Source organism: Anolis carolinensis, chromosome 1 (genome assembly GCF_035594765.1).
Source record: "Anolis carolinensis isolate JA03-04 chromosome 1, rAnoCar3.1.pri, whole genome shotgun sequence".
NCBI classification, from domain to species: domain Eukaryota; kingdom Metazoa; phylum Chordata; class Lepidosauria; order Squamata; family Dactyloidae; genus Anolis; species Anolis carolinensis.
The window spans coordinates 141646756-141666441 of NC_085841.1; the positions used below are offsets into that span (position 1 = coordinate 141646756).

Consider the following 19686-nt stretch of genomic DNA (forward strand, 5'->3'; position numbering starts at 1 on the left):
ACTCTGGAAACAAGAGGGACTTTGCTTCTGGACATTTCATGTTTCTGCTATTAACTCCAAGATATAGCAATACATCCTTAAGATTTCTTAACAGGATTTCTTCACTGGAGGTTTGCAATTGCATTTCTATGACGTTTAAAAGCAAGCACCTTGCCTTAGTCCACTCAGTACGTTTCCATGGGTGAGCAAGGATTCAAATCACAGGGCTCATTTACTCTGAGCATACAATGCAGTTTGAAGCCAGGGGAATTTTCACTGTGCTTAAAAGGCTGAGCTTAAAATGAGCTAATGATCACCTTTACAGCAGTTCAAACTTTGGTGGCTAGATAACACAGGCTGCCAAAGTGCACTGACACATGTATTAAATAAAGGATATCATGCAAAATCATGCGAAAGTCCAAAATGAGCCCCTTAATATGTTGTAGTTTGGGCACAAGCTAAGTCACACAATGTAGTAGAAGGAAGGAAGACCCTATGGAAAAAGTAGGTAGAGTCAACCAGCAGTGGAATGGAGGGAAGGGAAGGCAGTTAGGCCTCTGTTTGGTGTGACGGCATAGTAGGGACTCCTTGCTGCCACTGATGCATCTTAGTAAGTGTCTTTCAGACTACAAAAAAAGGCTCAAACTGGTGCATGGGATGCTGGTTTTTGCCCAGTTGAGTTGATAGTGTTACCTTAGCTCTTTAGATAATGAATAGGTAGAGTGTTGTTGTAAAGGTCATCATTAGCTCATTTTAAGTTCAATTTTTTAAGCACAATTACTTCCCTCACCATTCTGCACAACAGGCCAGAAAACAGGTTAGGTAACATGGCTAAATGGAAACTTGAAACCAGACCATCCTGGTTTAAGACCACATTTTGTGGATGACACTGTACAGGCTGTCGTTGGCTCTGCAAGAACAGATAGAAGGATGAGGTAAACAAGAAAAATAATCATGTCACATCAATAATTGCAAATGTGAGCCATCTAGGCCAGCACAATGAGCTCAAAATCTGAGTCACTTTACTTCCATCAGCTCTCAAAATGGCTACCAACAGAGCTTACATTTTTATCAGCATGGAACTCTGAGTATCCTCCAAGGTCAGGTTTCTAATTCTGAAATTTTAAAAATCCTTACAAATGTTGAAGAAGAAAAGAAGGAGAAAAATGAGTGTTTTATGTGTGAACTGACGTGAACTTTCCTCTCATTTCAATTGTGGCATTTAGCTTACAGACACAAGGCTGAATTTTCTCCAACCTGCTTTGCATGTTGCTTACATATATGGGCTCTGGCACCACTCCCAGAAGCAGAACAAGTGTGAAGATTGGGTTTGGAGGAATTCATGCAGCCTTGGTAATGGCGGTCAACAATCTGAGGAGCAAATACGACCTCTTCATGTAAAACTTGCTGGAGGCTACAGAGACTCATCTTACCACAAGCCTGAATATGAATTGGTTTCTGAATCCAGTATTCTATATCAAACACTAGGCTTGATCGATCCATGAAAAATTTGATTCTAAACTCGTTTCAAAACTAGAGGGGGCAGTTTTTCGTTTTTGTTGGTGATAACGAATTTTGCCCCCAAAATTTTTCGAAATTAACGAAAATTCGTTATTTTCGAAATTAATTCGTTAATGGCGGACGCGCATGCGCGGTGGCCCAAAAACAGCCCGAAGGGGGGGGGGACTTAGGGGGCTCTCCCGCCCTCATTTTTTGAGTGATCTTCTTCAAACTTGGTACAGTGGTAGAACACATTTAACACTGATAGCTCACCAAAATGTGGAACGTTTCCCTTATCCTCTGATTTTTGGCAAATTTTCATAGCTTTTATAATGAACCATTTTTTAATAATTGCAGAAATCTGTTCCTGGTTTGAAAGTCTTATTTCCTGTTAAATTGGGTTGTCTTTACTGTGAAAGTCATTGCTCTACTTTAGAAACTTTGTTTTTGTGGCTGAAACTTTGTTAAATTGGTGTAGTCCCTGCATATGTGTGTGTGTAAAGGTATCCCTTGACGTTAAGTTCAGTCATGTCTGACTCTGGGGGTTGTGCTCACCTCCATTTCTAAGCCCAAGAGCCAGTGTTGTCCATAGACACCTCCAAGGTCATGTGGTCGGCATGACTACATGGAGTGCCATTACCTTCCCGCCACAGCGGTACCTATTCATCTACTCACATTGGCATGTTTTCAAGCTGCTAGGTTGGCAGAAGCTGGAGCTAACAGCGGGCGCTCACTCTGCTCCCGGGATTTGAACCTGGGACCTTTCAGTCTGCAAGTTCAGCAGCTCAATGGTCTTTGCCTTGGCTGCCTTCCAGATCAGGCTTATAACCAGCCTATTATGGGCCACAAATTAAAGAAAATTCAATCCCATTTAAGCACAACATGAACAGTTTTGATGCCAAAACCATAAACTCTGTTTATTAAACTCTACGATCCAAACTTTAGAACAACTTGCAAACAATTGAAGGTTAGACCACAGTAATAATAACCAATTCTATTCCTTTCCAAAATTTAAACATAAAATAGTATCTTTCTTTCCAATAGCATATAAACTTTTCCTTTGTTTACAAAACAAAATTCTAGACAGTAGCCATTTAGAAGATATTTCTATATTTTCCCTGCAAAGGATAGGGCTGCATCCCTCTGGAGACACACATGATAACCCGGACATGATATAAGGCACTTATATACGTTAAATAAACATGATGTCATTGCATATATAAAAGAAGCATGATATTAGGCAATTATAGTTGCAAATAATATAATTAAACATGTAAAAATTATACATCCATACATAAAAGAAACATGTAAAGTAACTGCATATATAAAACACAATATAAAATATGATATAAGGCAATTACAGATGTCAAAGGAACGTGATATTACATATGTAAAAAACATGATTATATGTATAAAAAAGCATGATACAAGGTGTCAGGATCTAGGCTGCTGGGCACCAATAACCATACACTGAGGCCAGATTCTATCTAATATCTTTATTAAAGGAATATATAAAGTCAATAAAAACAAGTGTAGAATAAAGTTCAGAAGCAGACCTTTCAAATGAGGCCAAATATAGTCCAGCAGATTATTGTCCAATATGAAATATTAGAGTCCAAAGATTATAATCCAATAACCGCAACACACGGTTTGCCAAGCAAAGCGTTGGGAAAACAGAAAAAGTCTTGAATCCAATGAAGCTTGACACAAGGCTGAAAGTTACTTGGAACGTGGCTGGAGCTGTGGCTAAAGGCAAAGCAACTTGAAGCATGGAACAAGATCTGTGGTAAATCCGTGAGACGAGGACAAGGCTTGGAACTAGATTCAGGAGGCAAGGAACAGGATTCGAAGTCCACACACACATGACCTCTCTCCAGGAGCTGACGAATTGACTCCGCAAGGAATCCTTCGCGCAATTTCCCTATATTGGGTCTCGTTTCCCCAAACAACAATCACTTTCCCTAGAGAACAGGGAGCGAAGGAAACCAGCTTGCAGGTGCAAGACTCCCCGTATTTTCTCAGGGGAAATACTTCTAATCAGTGGCATATTTGGCAGCAAGGCGAGCACTACTTCTAAATTTTTCTCTCGATCCTCTATCAGTCGTGTAAGCCTGTTTTCTCCCATAAGGGGGAGAGTTCCCACCAAGGTCAGGTTTAATTGGTTCTTGGACTAGAACTTCAGGCAGCTGCCAAGGCTCTGACTCCGACCGGAAATCTGGGGAAAACTCCATATTTTCCTCCTCATCTGCCACAATACTGTCAGGAATAGGACTGCAGGGCCCATGAGTCATCACACTAGGCAACTGACACATCTAAAAGAAACACAATATAATTAACCTAGGTACAACAAATGTGAAAGAAGGCAACAATATACATAAAAAAACATTTCTGGACTCACAAATGTAGTCTAAGAGAATTGGGCTTCCATTCTCCAAACCTGAAACAAAGTGGGAGGAAATGTAAAGAGTGTTAATGATGCTCGAAATCAAATGTTGTTCTTTTACAAAGTCAAACTAAAACTAAGAATAAATGCTTCGGTCTTCTCCTGATCTTCTTATCTCCTCACCTTGCGTCCAGCCGAGTTACGTCCGCACTTGCGATACAGCGACCTCTTCCCTTGGCTCAGTGGGCAGTATTTTAAAGTATGGGCCTTTTCGCCCGTGGCACCGCAGAGCGGACAGGTGTATTTGCGCAAGATGGGGCACTCCACGGTGCCGTCCATCCCCTTCAGCCGGTGGGACGAATAGACCTGCTTGGATTCCCCGTTGTGTTTGCAGAAATTGCAAATCTCCTTGTTTTGGGAAGCCTGGCCATTGGCACTACCTTTGGAGCTCTTGCTGCTGGAACTGCTTCCATTAACCCATTGTGATGCTGTTTCAAAGTTGTCCTCGTTGAGGACTAGCTGCATGTCGTACTCCATTGTGTCCCAACTCTGAGATGGAAATGGGACCTTCTTGCGTTCCGCGATGATCTCCGTAACCACTTTCGCAAGGCTCAGATAGCCCTTCCATCTGTCAAACTCCCTGAACATGGAAGGGGCATAATGTGGCACGTGCATGGCTGATCTGGAGAGCATGGTGCCAATTCTACCCTGGTGTGGACACACACTGAATGCCACATATTGGAGGCGGAGTCTTTGTTTTATATATAAGGGGAGGGGTTCCAAACCTTTCACATTGGACCCTCCCATCTATTTTTACCCTCCTTTGCCCTAGATTTAACCCCCACATGTCTAGACAATCACAGCTTTTCAAGGAAGAGTTTGGTTTTTCCAATTTTTTAACTTCGAAGGTAATGCCACAGTTTCTCCCTTGAGGCAGTGGTTCTCGACTTGTGGGTCCCCAGATGTTTTGGCCTTCAACTCCCAGAAATCCTAACAGCTGGTAAAATGGCTGGGATTTCTGGGACTTGTAGGTAAAAACACCTGGAGATCCACAGGTTGAGAAACACTGCCTTAAGGGAACGTTAGCAGTTGTGGTTCTGTTTGTCCATCCAAGAATGAGTTGAATTTCTGCCTTGGATGAAATAGCAACATTGCACATCCAACGTTTGCAAAAGTCCTGAAGGACGGATCCAGTAATGATGAAGCCTGCAAGAGTGTTATATTGCTTTTGCATGGCAGAATAGCATTGGACTGGATGGTCTCTTCTACCTTTATGATTCTATGATGTTTGGCGCCATGACTCTATGATTCTATCATTTTAGGATTCTAGGACTTTTGGGATGATTCTGTTACTTGGTTCTTTGAGTCTATGACTTTAGGGACCATGTTTCTATTATTCCATGACTTCTGTGACCATATTTCTATGACTTTTGTGACCATTCATGGGCCATCTGGCTAGTATTCCGGGACGGTAAATGATATATCGGTTACAGCACCAGATATTTCTGGATACAGTAGAGTCTCGCTTATCCAACATTAACGGGCCAGCAGAACGTTGGATAAGCAAATATGTTGGATGATAAGGAGACATTAAGGAAAAGCCTTTTGAACAGCAAATTAGGTTATTTTTCAAATTAAGCCCCAAAAAATCTTGTTTAACAGCAAATTAGACAGAAAAGGTAGTTCAATACGCAGTAATATTACGTAGTAATTACGAATTTAGCAACAAAATATCACAATATATTGAAAACATTGACTACAAAAATAAGTTGGATAATCCAGAACATTGGATAAGCGAGTGTTGGATGAGTGAGACTCTACTGTATATTGTTTTTGCATGGCAGAATGGCGTTGGACTGGATGGTCTCTTCTAGCTTTATGATTATATGATGTTTGGTGCCATGTTTCTATGATTCTATCATTATGTTGTCGAGCAATTTAGAACAGTATAGGATACCGCTAACTGTTTCTTTGAGTGGTGTTCTGTGGAAACACAACCCGCCCATCCTCCCCCGCTGATTTCATGAAAATAAAAGAAAAGAAATAATAAGCCACATCCGGCAAGGCCCACACACTGAAATACTAGGCCGGCCATCGTTGGCCGGCAAGCTTCCCTGAGTGGAAGAAATAGAGGCCGCCGCCCCAAAGAAGGGTTCTGTGCAAGATTGCACCAAGGGGTAAAGAACGACAGCCGCGAGAGAAGACAGAGGCGGTGCATCGTGGGAAACACGTCGACCACGTAGGCCGACAAGGCCCACACGTTGAAATACTAGGCGTGCCACCGTTGGCCGGCACGCTTCCCTGTGAGGAAGAAAGAGGGGCCGCCGCCCCAAAGGAGGCTTCTGTGCAAAATCGCATAAAGGGGTAAAGAACGACAGCCGGCGAGAGAAGAGAGAGGCGGTGCATCGTGGGAAACCCGACCACGTAGGCCGAGAGGCAGCAAAAAGAAAAGAAAAGAAAAGAAAAGAAAGAAAAAAGCCACAGGCGACAAGGCCCATACATTAAGCCGGGCCGGCCACTGTTTGCCGGCACGCATCCCTGAGAGAGAGAGAGAGAGAAAAAAAAAACCAGAGGACACCGCCCCAAAGGAGGCTTCTGTGCAAAATAGCATAAAGGGCTAAAGAACGACAGCCGGCGAGAGAAGAGAGAGGCGGTGCATCATGGGAAACCCGACCACGTAGGCCGAGAGGCAGCAAAAAGAAAAGAAAAGAAAAGAAAAGAAAGAAAAAAGCCACAGGCGACAAGGCCCATACATTAAGTCGGGCCGGCCACTGTTTGCCGGCACGCATCCCTGAGAGAGAGAGAGAGAGAGAAAAAAAACCAGAGGACACCGCCCCAAAGGAGGCTTCTGTGCAAAATAGCATAAAGGGCTAAAGAACGACAGCCGGCGAGAGAAGAGAGAGGCGGTACATCGGGGAAACTCGGCCACGTAGGCCGAGAGGCAGCAAAGACCAAAGAAAAGACAGAAAAAGCCACCGCCAAAAAGGCCCACACTATAAAATACTAGGCCGGCCACCGTTGGCCGGCACGATTCCCAGACAGGAAGAAAGAGGGGCCGCCGCCCCAAAGGAGGCTTCGGTGCAAACTCGCATAAAGGGGTAAAGAACGACAGCCGAGAGAGAAGAGAGAGGCGGTGCATCGGGGGAAACTCGGCCACGTAGGCCGAGAGGCAGCAAAGACCAAAGAAAAGACAGAAAAAGCCACCGCCAAAAAGGCCCACACTATAAAATACTAGGCCGGCCACCGTTGGCCGGCACGATTCCCAGACAGGAAGAAAGAGGGGCCGCCGCCCCAAAGGAGGCTTCGGTGCAAACTCGCATAAAGGGGTAAAGAACGACAGCCGAGAGAGAAGAGAGAGGCGGTGCATCGGGGGAAACTCGGCCACGTAGGCCGAGAGGCAGCAAAGACCAAAGAAAAGACAGAAAAAGCCACCGCCAAAAAGGCCCACACTATAAAATACTAGGCCGGCCACCGTTGGCCGGCACGATTCCCAGACAGGAAGAAAGAGGGGCCGCCGCCCCAAAGGAGGCTTCGGTGCAAACTCGCATAAAGGGGTAAAGAACGACAGCCGAGAGAGAAGAGAGAGGCGGTGCATCGGGGGAAACTCGGCCACGTAGGCCGAGAGGCAGCAAAAAGAAAAGAAAAGAAAAGAAAAGAAAGAAAAAAGCCACAGGCGACAAGGCCCATACATTAAGCCGGGCCGGCCACTGTTTGCCGGCACGCATCCCTGAGAGAGAGAGAGAGAGAGAAAAAAAACCAGAGGACACCGCCCCAAAGGAGGCTTCTGTGCAAAATAGCATAAAGGGCTAAAGAACGACAGCCGGCGAGAGAAGAGAGAGGCGGTACATCGGGGAAACTCAGCCACGTAGGCCGAGAGGCAGCAAAGACCAAAGAAAAGACAGAAAAAGCCACCGCCAAAAAGGCCCACACTTTAAAATACTAGGCCGGCCACCGTTGGCCGGCACCCTTCCCAGAGAAAGAGAGAGAAGACCAAAAAAAAGGAAATGTGGGCCCAAGCCCCTCAGACCCGGGGGGCCGGCCACCGTTGGCCGGCCCCACGCCCACACGCCGCAACCCACGGGGAAGGGCAGGCTTTCTTCACGTCTGCTTGCAAAATGTGGGCCCAAGCCCCTCAGACCCGGGGGGCCGGCCACCGTTGGCCGGCCCCACGCCCACACGCCGCAACCCACTGGGAAGGGCAGGCTTTCTTCACGTCTGATTGCAAAATGTGGGCCCAAGCCCCTCAGACCCGGGGGGCCGGCCACCGTTGGCCGGCCCCACGCCCACACCGCTGGACTCACAGGGGGAAGGGCATGCTTTCTTCACGTCTGCTTGCAAAATGTGGGCCCAAGCCCCTCAGACCCGGGGGGCCGGCCACCGTTGGCCGGCCCCACGCCCACACGCCGCAACCCACTGGGAAGGGCAGGCTTTCTTCACGTCTGATTGCAAAATGTGGGCCCAAGCCCCTCAGACCCGGGGGGCCGGCCACCGTTGGCCGGCCCCACGCCCACACCGCTGGACTCACAGGGGGAAGGGCATGCTTTCTTCACGTCTGCTTGCAAAATGTGGGCCCAAGCCCCTCAGACCCGGGGGGCCGGCCACCGTTGGCCGGCCCCACGCCCACACCGCTGGACCCACAGGGGGAAGGGCATGCTTTCTTCACGTCTGCTTGCAAAATGTGGGCCCAAGCCCCTCAGACCCGGGGGGCCGGCCACCGTTGGCCGGCCCCACGCCCACACCGCTGAACCCAGAGGGGGAAGGGCATGCTTTCTTCACGTCTGCTTTCAAAATGTGGGCCCAAGCCCATCAGACCCGGGGGGCCGGCCACCGTTGGCCGGCCCCACGCCCACACACCACAACCCATGACACAAAGATACACTCCATAACAGCAAACCGTCTATCCTCTGGAAAAATCTAGCCATTTCTGTAGTCAATGATTCCATTATATTGTGATATTTTGAAGCTAAATTCATAAAGTAAGCAATAGCAACATATCATTTCAGCATATAGAACGACTTCTTATGTCTCCTTGGTTGTATAACATGCATTTATGGTGCTTTATTTGGATAATAATAACCTGATATGATGTGTTATATGCTTTTCTTCAACAAGTCCAATCCAAGAAATCTGCTTATTTCAGCAGTGGTAGGCCCGTTTGGCTTTGATCAGTGAGACTCTTCTGTGTTCATGTTGGGTCAATAAGACATAAGATATAACTGAAGTCACAGTCAGCATACAGCATTACCAGCTTAAAAAACAGTGGTGTAAAAACACGGCTCGAGTCCGAGGACTGAAGAGGAGGTAGTTTGACAGTTAAAAAACTATACAGTGCGAAATACTATTGGCCTGTCAAGCTATTCTTAAATAGGCTACAAACGACCACACAGACCTATAATGCTTTTTGGAGGGGGAAGGTTTTAAGGCTCTGATGTTAGGCACATGTTTCCATGCAGTTCCACTGCAGGTAAGACTACTGTGTTCTTCAGGGGTTATTAAAGTTCTCCTGCAGATGACCTGGATAGAGGGAAATGACTTCAGTTGGTTGGTATACATACAGTTTAAGTAAACTTGAGGAAGTACAATTATGAAAGATATAGTGTGTAATGTAGTAGAAAGTAATTCAAAGTAGAAACAAAGCAGAAATGTGGATTCCAAAGGAAACATGAAGGCATTATTAAGTAATTGTTTTTAATAGCATAAGAGATTCTGAGTGGATTGATTCTCTACTTCTTACTCTGCGTAAGATTATCATCACATGCTCTCGACTACACCCGCACAAGGCAATGGTACAGTAAAAGAAGACAATTTTGAGAAGTGGTAAAGGCCAAGGTGTCCCACTTCTTTCAGTGATTCCGCGTGCGCGGCCAGAGGGCGAGGGGAACAGCAAGAAACAGTTTCCACGAGACGGAACTTGCGCCCACTCCTTGAAAGCAGCCGCAAAGGCACACGCCCTGACGGGCAATCGGCAACGTCTGTGTGCGCGGACAGTGGGCAAGGGGAACCAAAGGCGGCCGTTCTGCCGCCACATCGTTGAGTACACTTCCTTTTAAGGTGAATGGGACACTGTCCCACAGTCTGTGATCACTCCACCCTCGTTATTACCAACAGACCAGCAAGAAACAGTTTCCACGAGACGGAACTTGCGCCCACTCCTTGAAAGCAGCCGCAAAGGCACACGCCCTGACGGGCAATCGGCAACGTCCGTGTGCGCGGACAGTGGGCAAGGGGAACCAAAGGCGGCCTTTCCGCAGCAACAGCGTCAATCACAACCTCTCAGGGTGATGGGAGACTGTAACACTGTCTTTGATCATTCCACCCTCTTCTATTGTTTTACCCACAGGCCAGCAAAAAACATTTACCACTCGGCGAAACGTTCTGCCAACACCTTGAAAGCAGCCGCAAAGGCACACGCCCTGACGGGCAATCGGCAACGTCCGTGTGCGCGGACAGTGGGCAAGGGGAACCAAAGGCGGCCGTTCCGCAGCAATAGCGTCAATCACAGCCTCTCAGGGTGATGGGAGACTGTAACACTGTCTTTGATCATTCCACCCTCTTCTATCGTTTTACCCAAAGGCCAGCAAAAGGCAGTTCCCACTCTGGGTAACCTGCGCCCACACATTGCAAGCAGCCGCAAAGGAACACGCCCTGAAGGGGGAATTGGATATACCTCTAGAGTCTGGCGTCACGTAGTCCGAGAGGCAGCAAAAAGAAAAGAAAAGTAAGGGGAAAAAACAAAGGGCAGCAAAGACCCCACCCTGTGCCAGCCGGCCACAGTTGGCCGGCATGCATCCCGGAGAATTCGGCACGGCCCTCCCACAAAGTTTTTTTTTTTTCCGACTTAAGCCTCTACCCACAGCAACACTCCACCACCCCAGGGGAAGGCCGTGTACCTCTTCTATCGTCCTGCCAACAAGCCAGCAAAAGGCTGTTCCCACTCTGGGTAACCTGCGCCCACACATTGCAAGCAGCCGCAAAGGAACACGCCCTGAAGGGGGAAGGGCATATACCTCTAGAGTCTGGCGTCACGTAGTCCGAGAGGCAGCAAAAAGAAAAGAAAAGTAAGGGGAAAAAAAAAAGGGCAGCAAAGACCCCACCCTGAGCCAGCCGGCCACAGTTGGCCGGCATGCATCCCGGAGAATTCGGCACGGCCCTCCCACAAAGTTTTTTGTTTTTGCGATTTAAGCCTCTACCCACAGCAACACCCCACCACCCAAGGGGAAGGCCGTGTACCTCTTCTATCGTTTTCCCAACAAGCCAGCAAAAGGCAATTTCCACTCGGCGTAACCTGCGCCCAAACTTCTAAAGCAGCCGCAAGGCACACGTCCTGAAGGGGGAACGGCACCCTCTGCGTGCCAGGTCAAAGGGGGAGGGGACCCAAAAGCGGCCGTTTAACGACCACAGCGTAGACCACGGCATATAAAGGAGAAGGGACACTAGACAACCATTTGGAGAAATGCTGGCAAAGGCGGAGGAGTACCACTGTCTTTGATGATTCCCCCCTCCGAGTTATAAAGGCACCCTCCGCGTAAGCGGGCAGAGGGCTAGGGGACCCAAAGGCGGCCGTCCCATGACCACTGCGGCAACCACACCCGCTCTAGACAATGGGACACTGAAAGATGACAATTTAGAGAAGTTCTGTCCCAAGTCGAGGTGTATTAATTCCAGTTGATAAAGACATCCTCAAAGGTTCAGATGGACAGATAGTATACCTCTGTAAAGTGAGAGTCTGGCGTATTCCTACACCTGAAATGATTATCTGAAGTATCCACATCAAATATAACAGTGCTCTTTCTGTACAGGAGCTGCGAGGATCTGTAGAAGACCAAACAGTCATGGCTCGTGATGGTAATATTTCCCCCCCCCCCCAAATAAAAAGGGAATTGAATGAAATCCGAACAGAACACAAAGAGGAAGCATTATCTACCTTGGCTTTTATGGTCTAATTTTCCACAGAATATCCTTCAACCTCTACAGAGCCAGTATTACATGAGAGAAAACGTTTTGTAACTTCCGAATACAGAGATGGGCCAAAAGTATATTAAGTTCAACAGGGACAAATGAAAGATAGTACTTCTCTCCGCGATGGTTGTTCGGGAGTGGAACTGTCTCCCCCGGACTGTGTTGTAGGCCCCTTCTTTTGAAGCTTTTAAGCATAGGCTCGATGGCCATCTGTCGGGGATGCTTTGAATGATACTTCCTGCGTCTTTCTTGGGGGAGAACTCGATGGCCCATGAGTTCTATTCCAACTCTACTTTTCTATGATTCCATGATTACATGATTCGTGAAACGGCCCCTTGAGATGGATGAACCCAAAAACGTCAGTGGGGCAACGTCGAGTGATGAAAAAGAGGAGAAAGGAAGGGAAAAGAGAGAGGAAAGCATAGCTCACCAAAATGTGGAACGTTTCCCTTATCCTCTGATTTTTGGCAAATTTTCATAGCTTTTATAATGAACCATTTTTTAATAATTGCAGAAATCTGTTCCTGGTTTGAAAGTCTTATTTCCTGTTAAATTGGGTTGTCTTTACTGTGAAAGTCATTGCTCTACTTTAGAAACTTTGTTTTTGTGGCTGAAACTTTGTTAAATTGGTGTAGTCCCTGCATATGTGTGTGTGTAAAGGTATCCCTTGACGTTAAGTTCAGTCATGTCTGACTCTGGGGGTTGTGCTCACCTCCATTTCTAAGCCCAAGAGCCAGTGTTGTCCATAGACACCTCCAAGGTCATGTGGTCGGCATGACTACATGGAGTGCCATTACCTTCCCGCCACAGCGGTACCTATTCATCTACTCACATTGGCATGTTTTCAAGCTGCTAGGTTGGCAGAAGCTGGAGCTAACAGCGGGCGCTCACTCTGCTCCCGGGATTTGAACCTGGGACCTTTCAGTCTGCAAGTTCAGCAGCTCAATGGTCTTTGCCTTGGCTGCCTTCCAGATCAGGCTTATAACCAGCCTATTATGGGCCACAAATTAAAGAAAATTCAATCCCATTTAAGCACAACATGAACAGTTTTGATGCCAAAACCATAAACTCTGTTTATTAAACTCTACGATCCAAACTTTAGAACAACTTGCAAACAATTGAAGGTTAGACCACAGTAATAATAACCAATTCTATTCCTTTCCAAAATTTAAACATAAAATAGTATCTTTCTTTCCAATAGCATATAAACTTTTCCTTTGTTTACAAAACAAAATTCTAGACAGTAGCCATTTAGAAGATATTTCTATATTTTCCCTGCAAAGGATAGGGCTGCATCCCTCTGGAGACACACATGATAACCCGGACATGATATAAGGCACTTATATACGTTAAATAAACATGATGTCATTGCATATATAAAAGAAGCATGATATTAGGCAATTATAGTTGCAAATAATATAATTAAACATGTAAAAATTATACATCCATACATAAAAGAAACATGTAAAGTAACTGCATATATAAAACACAATATAAAATATGATATAAGGCAATTACAGATGTCAAAGGAACGTGATATTACATATGTAAAAAACATGATTATATGTATAAAAAAGCATGATACAAGGTGTCAGGATCTAGGCTGCTGGGCACCAATAACCATACACTGAGGCCAGATTCTATCTAATATCTTTATTAAAGGAATATATAAAGTCAATAAAAACAAGTGTAGAATAAAGTTCAGAAGCAGACCTTTCAAATGAGGCCAAATATAGTCCAGCAGATTATTGTCCAATATGAAATATTAGAGTCCAAAGATTATAATCCAATAACCGCAACACACGGTTTGCCAAGCAAAGCGTTGGGAAAACAGAAAAAGTCTTGAATCCAATGAAGCTTGACACAAGGCTGAAAGTTACTTGGAACGTGGCTGGAGCTGTGGCTAAAGGCAAAGCAACTTGAAGCATGGAACAAGATCTGTGGTAAATCCGTGAGACGAGGACAAGGCTTGGAACTAGATTCAGGAGGCAAGGAACAGGATTCGAAGTCCACACACACATGACCTCTCTCCAGGAGCTGACGAATTGACTCCGCAAGGAATCCTTCGCGCAATTTCCCTATATTGGGTCTCGTTTCCCCAAACAACAATCACTTTCCCTAGAGAACAGGGAGCGAAGGAAACCAGCTTGCAGGTGCAAGACTCCCCGTATTTTCTCAGGGGAAATACTTCTAATCAGTGGCATATTTGGCAGCAAGGCGAGCACTACTTCTAAATTTTTCTCTCGATCCTCTATCAGTCGTGTAAGCCTGTTTTCTCCCATAAGGGGGAGAGTTCCCACCAAGGTCAGGTTTAATTGGTTCTTGGACTAGAACTTCAGGCAGCTGCCAAGGCTCTGACTCCGACCGGAAATCTGGGGAAAACTCCATATTTTCCTCCTCATCTGCCACAATACTGTCAGGAATAGGACTGCAGGGCCCATGAGTCATCACACTAGGCAACTGACACATCTAAAAGAAACACAATATAATTAACCTAGGTACAACAAATGTGAAAGAAGGCAACAATATACATAAAAAAACATTTCTGGACTCACAAATGTAGTCTAAGAGAATTGGGCTTCCATTCTCCAAACCTGAAACAAAGTGGGAGGAAATGTAAAGAGTGTTAATGATGCTCGAAATCAAATGTTGTTCTTTTACAAAGTCAAACTAAAACTAAGAATAAATGCTTCGGTCTTCTCCTGATCTTCTTATCTCCTCACCTTGCGTCCAGCCGAGTTACGTCCGCACTTGCGATACAGCGACCTCTTCCCTTGGCTCAGTGGGCAGTATTTTAAAGTATGGGCCTTTTCGCCCGTGGCACCGCAGAGCGGACAGGTGTATTTGCGCAAGATGGGGCACTCCACGGTGCCGTCCATCCCCTTCAGCCGGTGGGACGAATAGACCTGCTTGGATTCCCCGTTGTGTTTGCAGAAATTGCAAATCTCCTTGTTTTGGGAAGCCTGGCCATTGGCACTACCTTTGGAGCTCTTGCTGCTGGAACTGCTTCCATTAACCCATTGTGATGCTGTTTCAAAGTTGTCCTCGTTGAGGACTAGCTGCATGTCGTACTCCATTGTGTCCCAACTCTGAGATGGAAATGGGACCTTCTTGCGTTCCGCGATGATCTCCGTAACCACTTTCGCAAGGCTCAGATAGCCCTTCCATCTGTCAAACTCCCTGAACATGGAAGGGGCATAATGTGGCACGTGCATGGCTGATCTGGAGAGCATGGTGCCAATTCTACCCTGGTGTGGACACACACTGAATGCCACATATTGGAGGCGGAGTCTTTGTTTTATATATAAGGGGAGGGGTTCCAAACCTTTCACATTGGACCCTCCCATCTATTTTTACCCTCCTTTGCCCTAGATTTAACCCCCACATGTCTAGACAATCACAGCTTTTCAAGGAAGAGTTTGGTTTTTCCAATTTTTTAACTTCGAAGGTAATGCCACAGTTTCTCCCTTGAGGCAGTGGTTCTCGACTTGTGGGTCCCCAGATGTTTTGGCCTTCAACTCCCAGAAATCCTAACAGCTGGTAAAATGGCTGGGATTTCTGGGACTTGTAGGTAAAAACACCTGGAGATCCACAGGTTGAGAAACACTGCCTTAAGGGAACGTTAGCAGTTGTGGTTCTGTTTGTCCATCCAAGAATGAGTTGAATTTCTGCCTTGGATGAAATAGCAACATTGCACATCCAACGTTTGCAAAAGTCCTGAAGGACGGATCCAGTAATGATGAAGCCTGCAAGAGTGTTATATTGCTTTTGCATGGCAGAATAGCATTGGACTGGATGGTCTCTTCTACCTTTATGATTCTATGATGTTTGGCGCCATGACTCTATGATTCTATCATTTTAGGATTCTAGGACTTTTGGGATGATTCTGTTACTTGGTTCTTTGAGTCTATGACTTTAGGGACCATGTTTCTATTATTCCATGACTTCTGTGACCATATTTCTATGACTTTTGTGACCATTCATGGGCCATCTGGCTAGTATTCCGGGACGGTAAATGATATATCGGTTACAGCACCAGATATTTCTGGATACAGTAGAGTCTCGCTTATCCAACATTAACGGGCCAGCAGAACGTTGGATAAGCAAATATGTTGGATGATAAGGAGACATTAAGGAAAAGCCTTTTGAACAGCAAATTAGGTTATTTTTCAAATTAAGCCCCAAAAAATCTTGTTTAACAGCAAATTAGACAGAAAAGGTAGTTCAATACGCAGTAATATTACGTAGTAATTACGAATTTAGCAACAAAATATCACAATATATTGAAAACATTGACTACAAAAATAAGTTGGATAATCCAGAACATTGGATAAGCGAGTGTTGGATGAGTGAGACTCTACTGTATATTGTTTTTGCATGGCAGAATGGCGTTGGACTGGATGGTCTCTTCTAGCTTTATGATTATATGATGTTTGGTGCCATGTTTCTATGATTCTATCATTATGTTGTCGAGCAATTTAGAACAGTATAGGATACCGCTAACTGTTTCTTTGAGTGGTGTTCTGTGGAAACACAACCCGCCCATCCTCCCCCGCTGATTTCATGAAAATAAAAGAAAAGAAATAATAAGCCACATCCGGCAAGGCCCACACACTGAAATACTAGGCCGGCCATCGTTGGCCGGCAAGCTTCCCTGAGTGGAAGAAATAGAGGCCGCCGCCCCAAAGAAGGGTTCTGTGCAAGATTGCACCAAGGGGTAAAGAACGACAGCCGCGAGAGAAGACAGAGGCGGTGCATCGTGGGAAACACGTCGACCACGTAGGCCGACAAGGCCCACACGTTGAAATACTAGGCGTGCCACCGTTGGCCGGCACGCTTCCCTGTGAGGAAGAAAGAGGGGCCGCCGCCCCAAAGGAGGCTTCTGTGCAAAATCGCATAAAGGGGTAAAGAACGACAGCCGGCGAGAGAAGAGAGAGGCGGTGCATCGTGGGAAACCCGACCACGTAGGCCGAGAGGCAGCAAAAAGAAAAGAAAAGAAAAGAAAAGAAAGAAAAAAGCCACAGGCGACAAGGCCCATACATTAAGCCGGGCCGGCCACTGTTTGCCGGCACGCATCCCTGAGAGAGAGAGAGAGAGAAAAAAAAAACCAGAGGACACCGCCCCAAAGGAGGCTTCTGTGCAAAATAGCATAAAGGGCTAAAGAACGACAGCCGGCGAGAGAAGAGAGAGGCGGTGCATCATGGGAAACCCGACCACGTAGGCCGAGAGGCAGCAAAAAGAAAAGAAAAGAAAAGAAAAGAAAGAAAAAAGCCACAGGCGACAAGGCCCATACATTAAGTCGGGCCGGCCACTGTTTGCCGGCACGCATCCCTGAGAGAGAGAGAGAGAGAGAAAAAAAACCAGAGGACACCGCCCCAAAGGAGGCTTCTGTGCAAAATAGCATAAAGGGCTAAAGAACGACAGCCGGCGAGAGAAGAGAGAGGCGGTACATCGGGGAAACTCGGCCACGTAGGCCGAGAGGCAGCAAAGACCAAAGAAAAGACAGAAAAAGCCACCGCCAAAAAGGCCCACACTATAAAATACTAGGCCGGCCACCGTTGGCCGGCACGATTCCCAGACAGGAAGAAAGAGGGGCCGCCGCCCCAAAGGAGGCTTCGGTGCAAACTCGCATAAAGGGGTAAAGAACGACAGCCGAGAGAGAAGAGAGAGGCGGTGCATCGGGGGAAACTCGGCCACGTAGGCCGAGAGGCAGCAAAGACCAAAGAAAAGACAGAAAAAGCCACCGCCAAAAAGGCCCACACTATAAAATACTAGGCCGGCCACCGTTGGCCGGCACGATTCCCAGACAGGAAGAAAGAGGGGCCGCCGCCCCAAAGGAGGCTTCGGTGCAAACTCGCATAAAGGGGTAAAGAACGACAGCCGAGAGAGAAGAGAGAGGCGGTGCATCGGGGGAAACTCGGCCACGTAGGCCGAGAGGCAGCAAAGACCAAAGAAAAGACAGAAAAAGCCACCGCCAAAAAGGCCCACACTATAAAATACTAGGCCGGCCACCGTTGGCCGGCACGATTCCCAGACAGGAAGAAAGAGGGGCCGCCGCCCCAAAGGAGGCTTCGGTGCAAACTCGCATAAAGGGGTAAAGAACGACAGCCGAGAGAGAAGAGAGAGGCGGTGCATCGGGGGAAACTCGGCCACGTAGGCCGAGAGGCAGCAAAAAGAAAAGAAAAGAAAAGAAAAGAAAGAAAAAAGCCACAGGCGACAAGGCCCATACATTAAGCCGGGCCGGCCACTGTTTGCCGGCACGCATCCCTGAGAGAGAGAGAGAGAGAGAAAAAAAACCAGAGGACACCGCCCCAAAGGAGGCTTCTGTGCAAAATAGCATAAAGGGCTAAAGAACGACAGCCGGCGAGAGAAGAGAGAGGCGGTACATCGGGGAAACTCAGCCACGTAGGCCGAGAGGCAGCAAAGACCAAAGAAAAGACAGAAAAAGCCACCGCCAAAAAGGCCCACACTTTAAAATACTAGGCCGGCCACCGTTGGCCGGCACCCTTCCCAGAGAAAGAGAGAGAAGACCAAAAAAAAGGAAATGTGGGCCCAAGCCCCTCAGACCCGGGGGGCCGGCCACCGTTGGCCGGCCCCACGCCCACACGCCGCAACCCACGGGGAAGGGCAGGCTTTCTTCACGTCTGCTTGCAAAATGTGGGCCCAAGCCCCTCAGACCCGGGGGGCCGGCCACCGTTGGCCGGCCCCACGCCCACACGCCGCAACCCACTGGGAAGGGCAGGCTTTCTTCACGTCTGATTGCAAAATGTGGGCCCAAGCCCCTCAGACCCGGGGGGCCGGCCACCGTTGGCCGGCCCCACGCCCACACCGCTGGACTCACAGGGGGAAGGGCATGCTTTCTTCACGTCTGCTTGCAAAATGTGGGCCCAAGCCCCTCAGACCCGGGGGGCCGGCCACCGTTGGCCGGCCCCACGCCCACACGCCGCAACCCACTGGGAAGGGCAGGCTTTCTTCACGTCTGATTGCAAAATGTGGGCCCAAGCCCCTCAGACCCGGGGGGCCGGCCACCGTTGGCCGGCCCCACGCCCACACCGCTGGACTCACAGGGGGAAGGGCATGCTTTCTTCACGTCTGCTTGCAAAATGTGGGCCCAAGCCCCTCAGACCCGGGGGGCCGGCCACCGTTGGCCGGCCCCACGCCCACACCGCTGGACCCACAGGGGGAAGGGCATGCTTTCTTCACGTCTGCTTGCAAAATGTGGGCCCAAGCCCCTCAGACCCGGGGGGCCGGCCACCGTTGGCCGGCCCCACGCCCACACCGCTGAACCCAGAGGGGGAAGGGCATGCTTTCTTCACGTCTGCTTTCAAAATGTGGGCCCAAGCCCATCAGACCCGGGGGGCCGGCCACCGTTGGCCGGCCCCACGCCCACACACCACAACCCATGACACAAAGATACACTCCATAACAGCAAACCGTCTATCCTCTGGAAAAATCTAGCCATTTCTGTAGTCAATGATTCCATTATATTGTGATATTTTGAAGCTAAATTCATAAAGTAAGCAATAGCAACATATCATTTCAGCATATAGAACGACTTCTTATGTCTCCTTGGTTGTATAACATGCATTTATGGTGCTTTATTTGGATAATAATAACCTGATATGATGTGTTATATGCTTTTCTTCAACAAGTCCAATCCAAGAAATCTGCTTATTTCAGCAGTGGTAGGCCCGTTTGGCTTTGATCAGTGAGACTCTTCTGTGTTCATGTTGGGTCAATAAGACATAAGATATAACTGAAGTCACAGTCAGCATACAGCATTACCAGCTTAAAAAACAGTGGTGTAAAAACACGGCTCGAGTCCGAGGACTGAAGAGGAGGTAGTTTGACAGTTAAAAAACTAT

General features: G+C 47.4%; 2 protein-coding genes across 2 annotated transcripts; both read right to left on the reverse strand.

Moving 5' to 3' along the window:
- Window positions 1–2185: 2185 nt before the first annotated feature.
- On the reverse strand, window positions 2186–8495 carry LOC134299682 (uncharacterized). Its single transcript, XM_062983338.1, has 2 exons — window positions 3878–8495; window positions 2186–3791 (listed from the first exon to the last, which is right to left on the reverse strand). The coding sequence occupies exon 1, from the start codon at window positions 7551–7553 to the stop codon at window positions 6480–6482; it is 1074 nt and encodes a 357-aa protein (XP_062839408.1). The 5' UTR covers window positions 7554–8495; the 3' UTR covers window positions 2186–3791; window positions 3878–6479.
- Window positions 8496–12684: 4189 nt separating this feature from the next.
- LOC134299685 (uncharacterized) lies at window positions 12685–18994 on the reverse strand. The gene is made up of 2 exons (XM_062983345.1): window positions 14377–18994; window positions 12685–14290 (listed from the first exon to the last, which is right to left on the reverse strand). The coding sequence occupies exon 1, from the start codon at window positions 18050–18052 to the stop codon at window positions 16979–16981; it is 1074 nt and encodes a 357-aa protein (XP_062839415.1). The 5' UTR covers window positions 18053–18994; the 3' UTR covers window positions 12685–14290; window positions 14377–16978.
- Between the last annotated feature and the right edge of the window lie 692 nt (window positions 18995–19686).

Coding starts and splice junctions, on each gene's coding strand:
- LOC134299682 (XM_062983338.1), bottom strand. CDS start 7,553: ATGTATGGGCCTTGTCGCCTGTGGCTTTTTTCTTTCTTTTCTTTTCTT.
- LOC134299685 (XM_062983345.1), bottom strand. CDS start 18,052: ATGTATGGGCCTTGTCGCCTGTGGCTTTTTTCTTTCTTTTCTTTTCTT.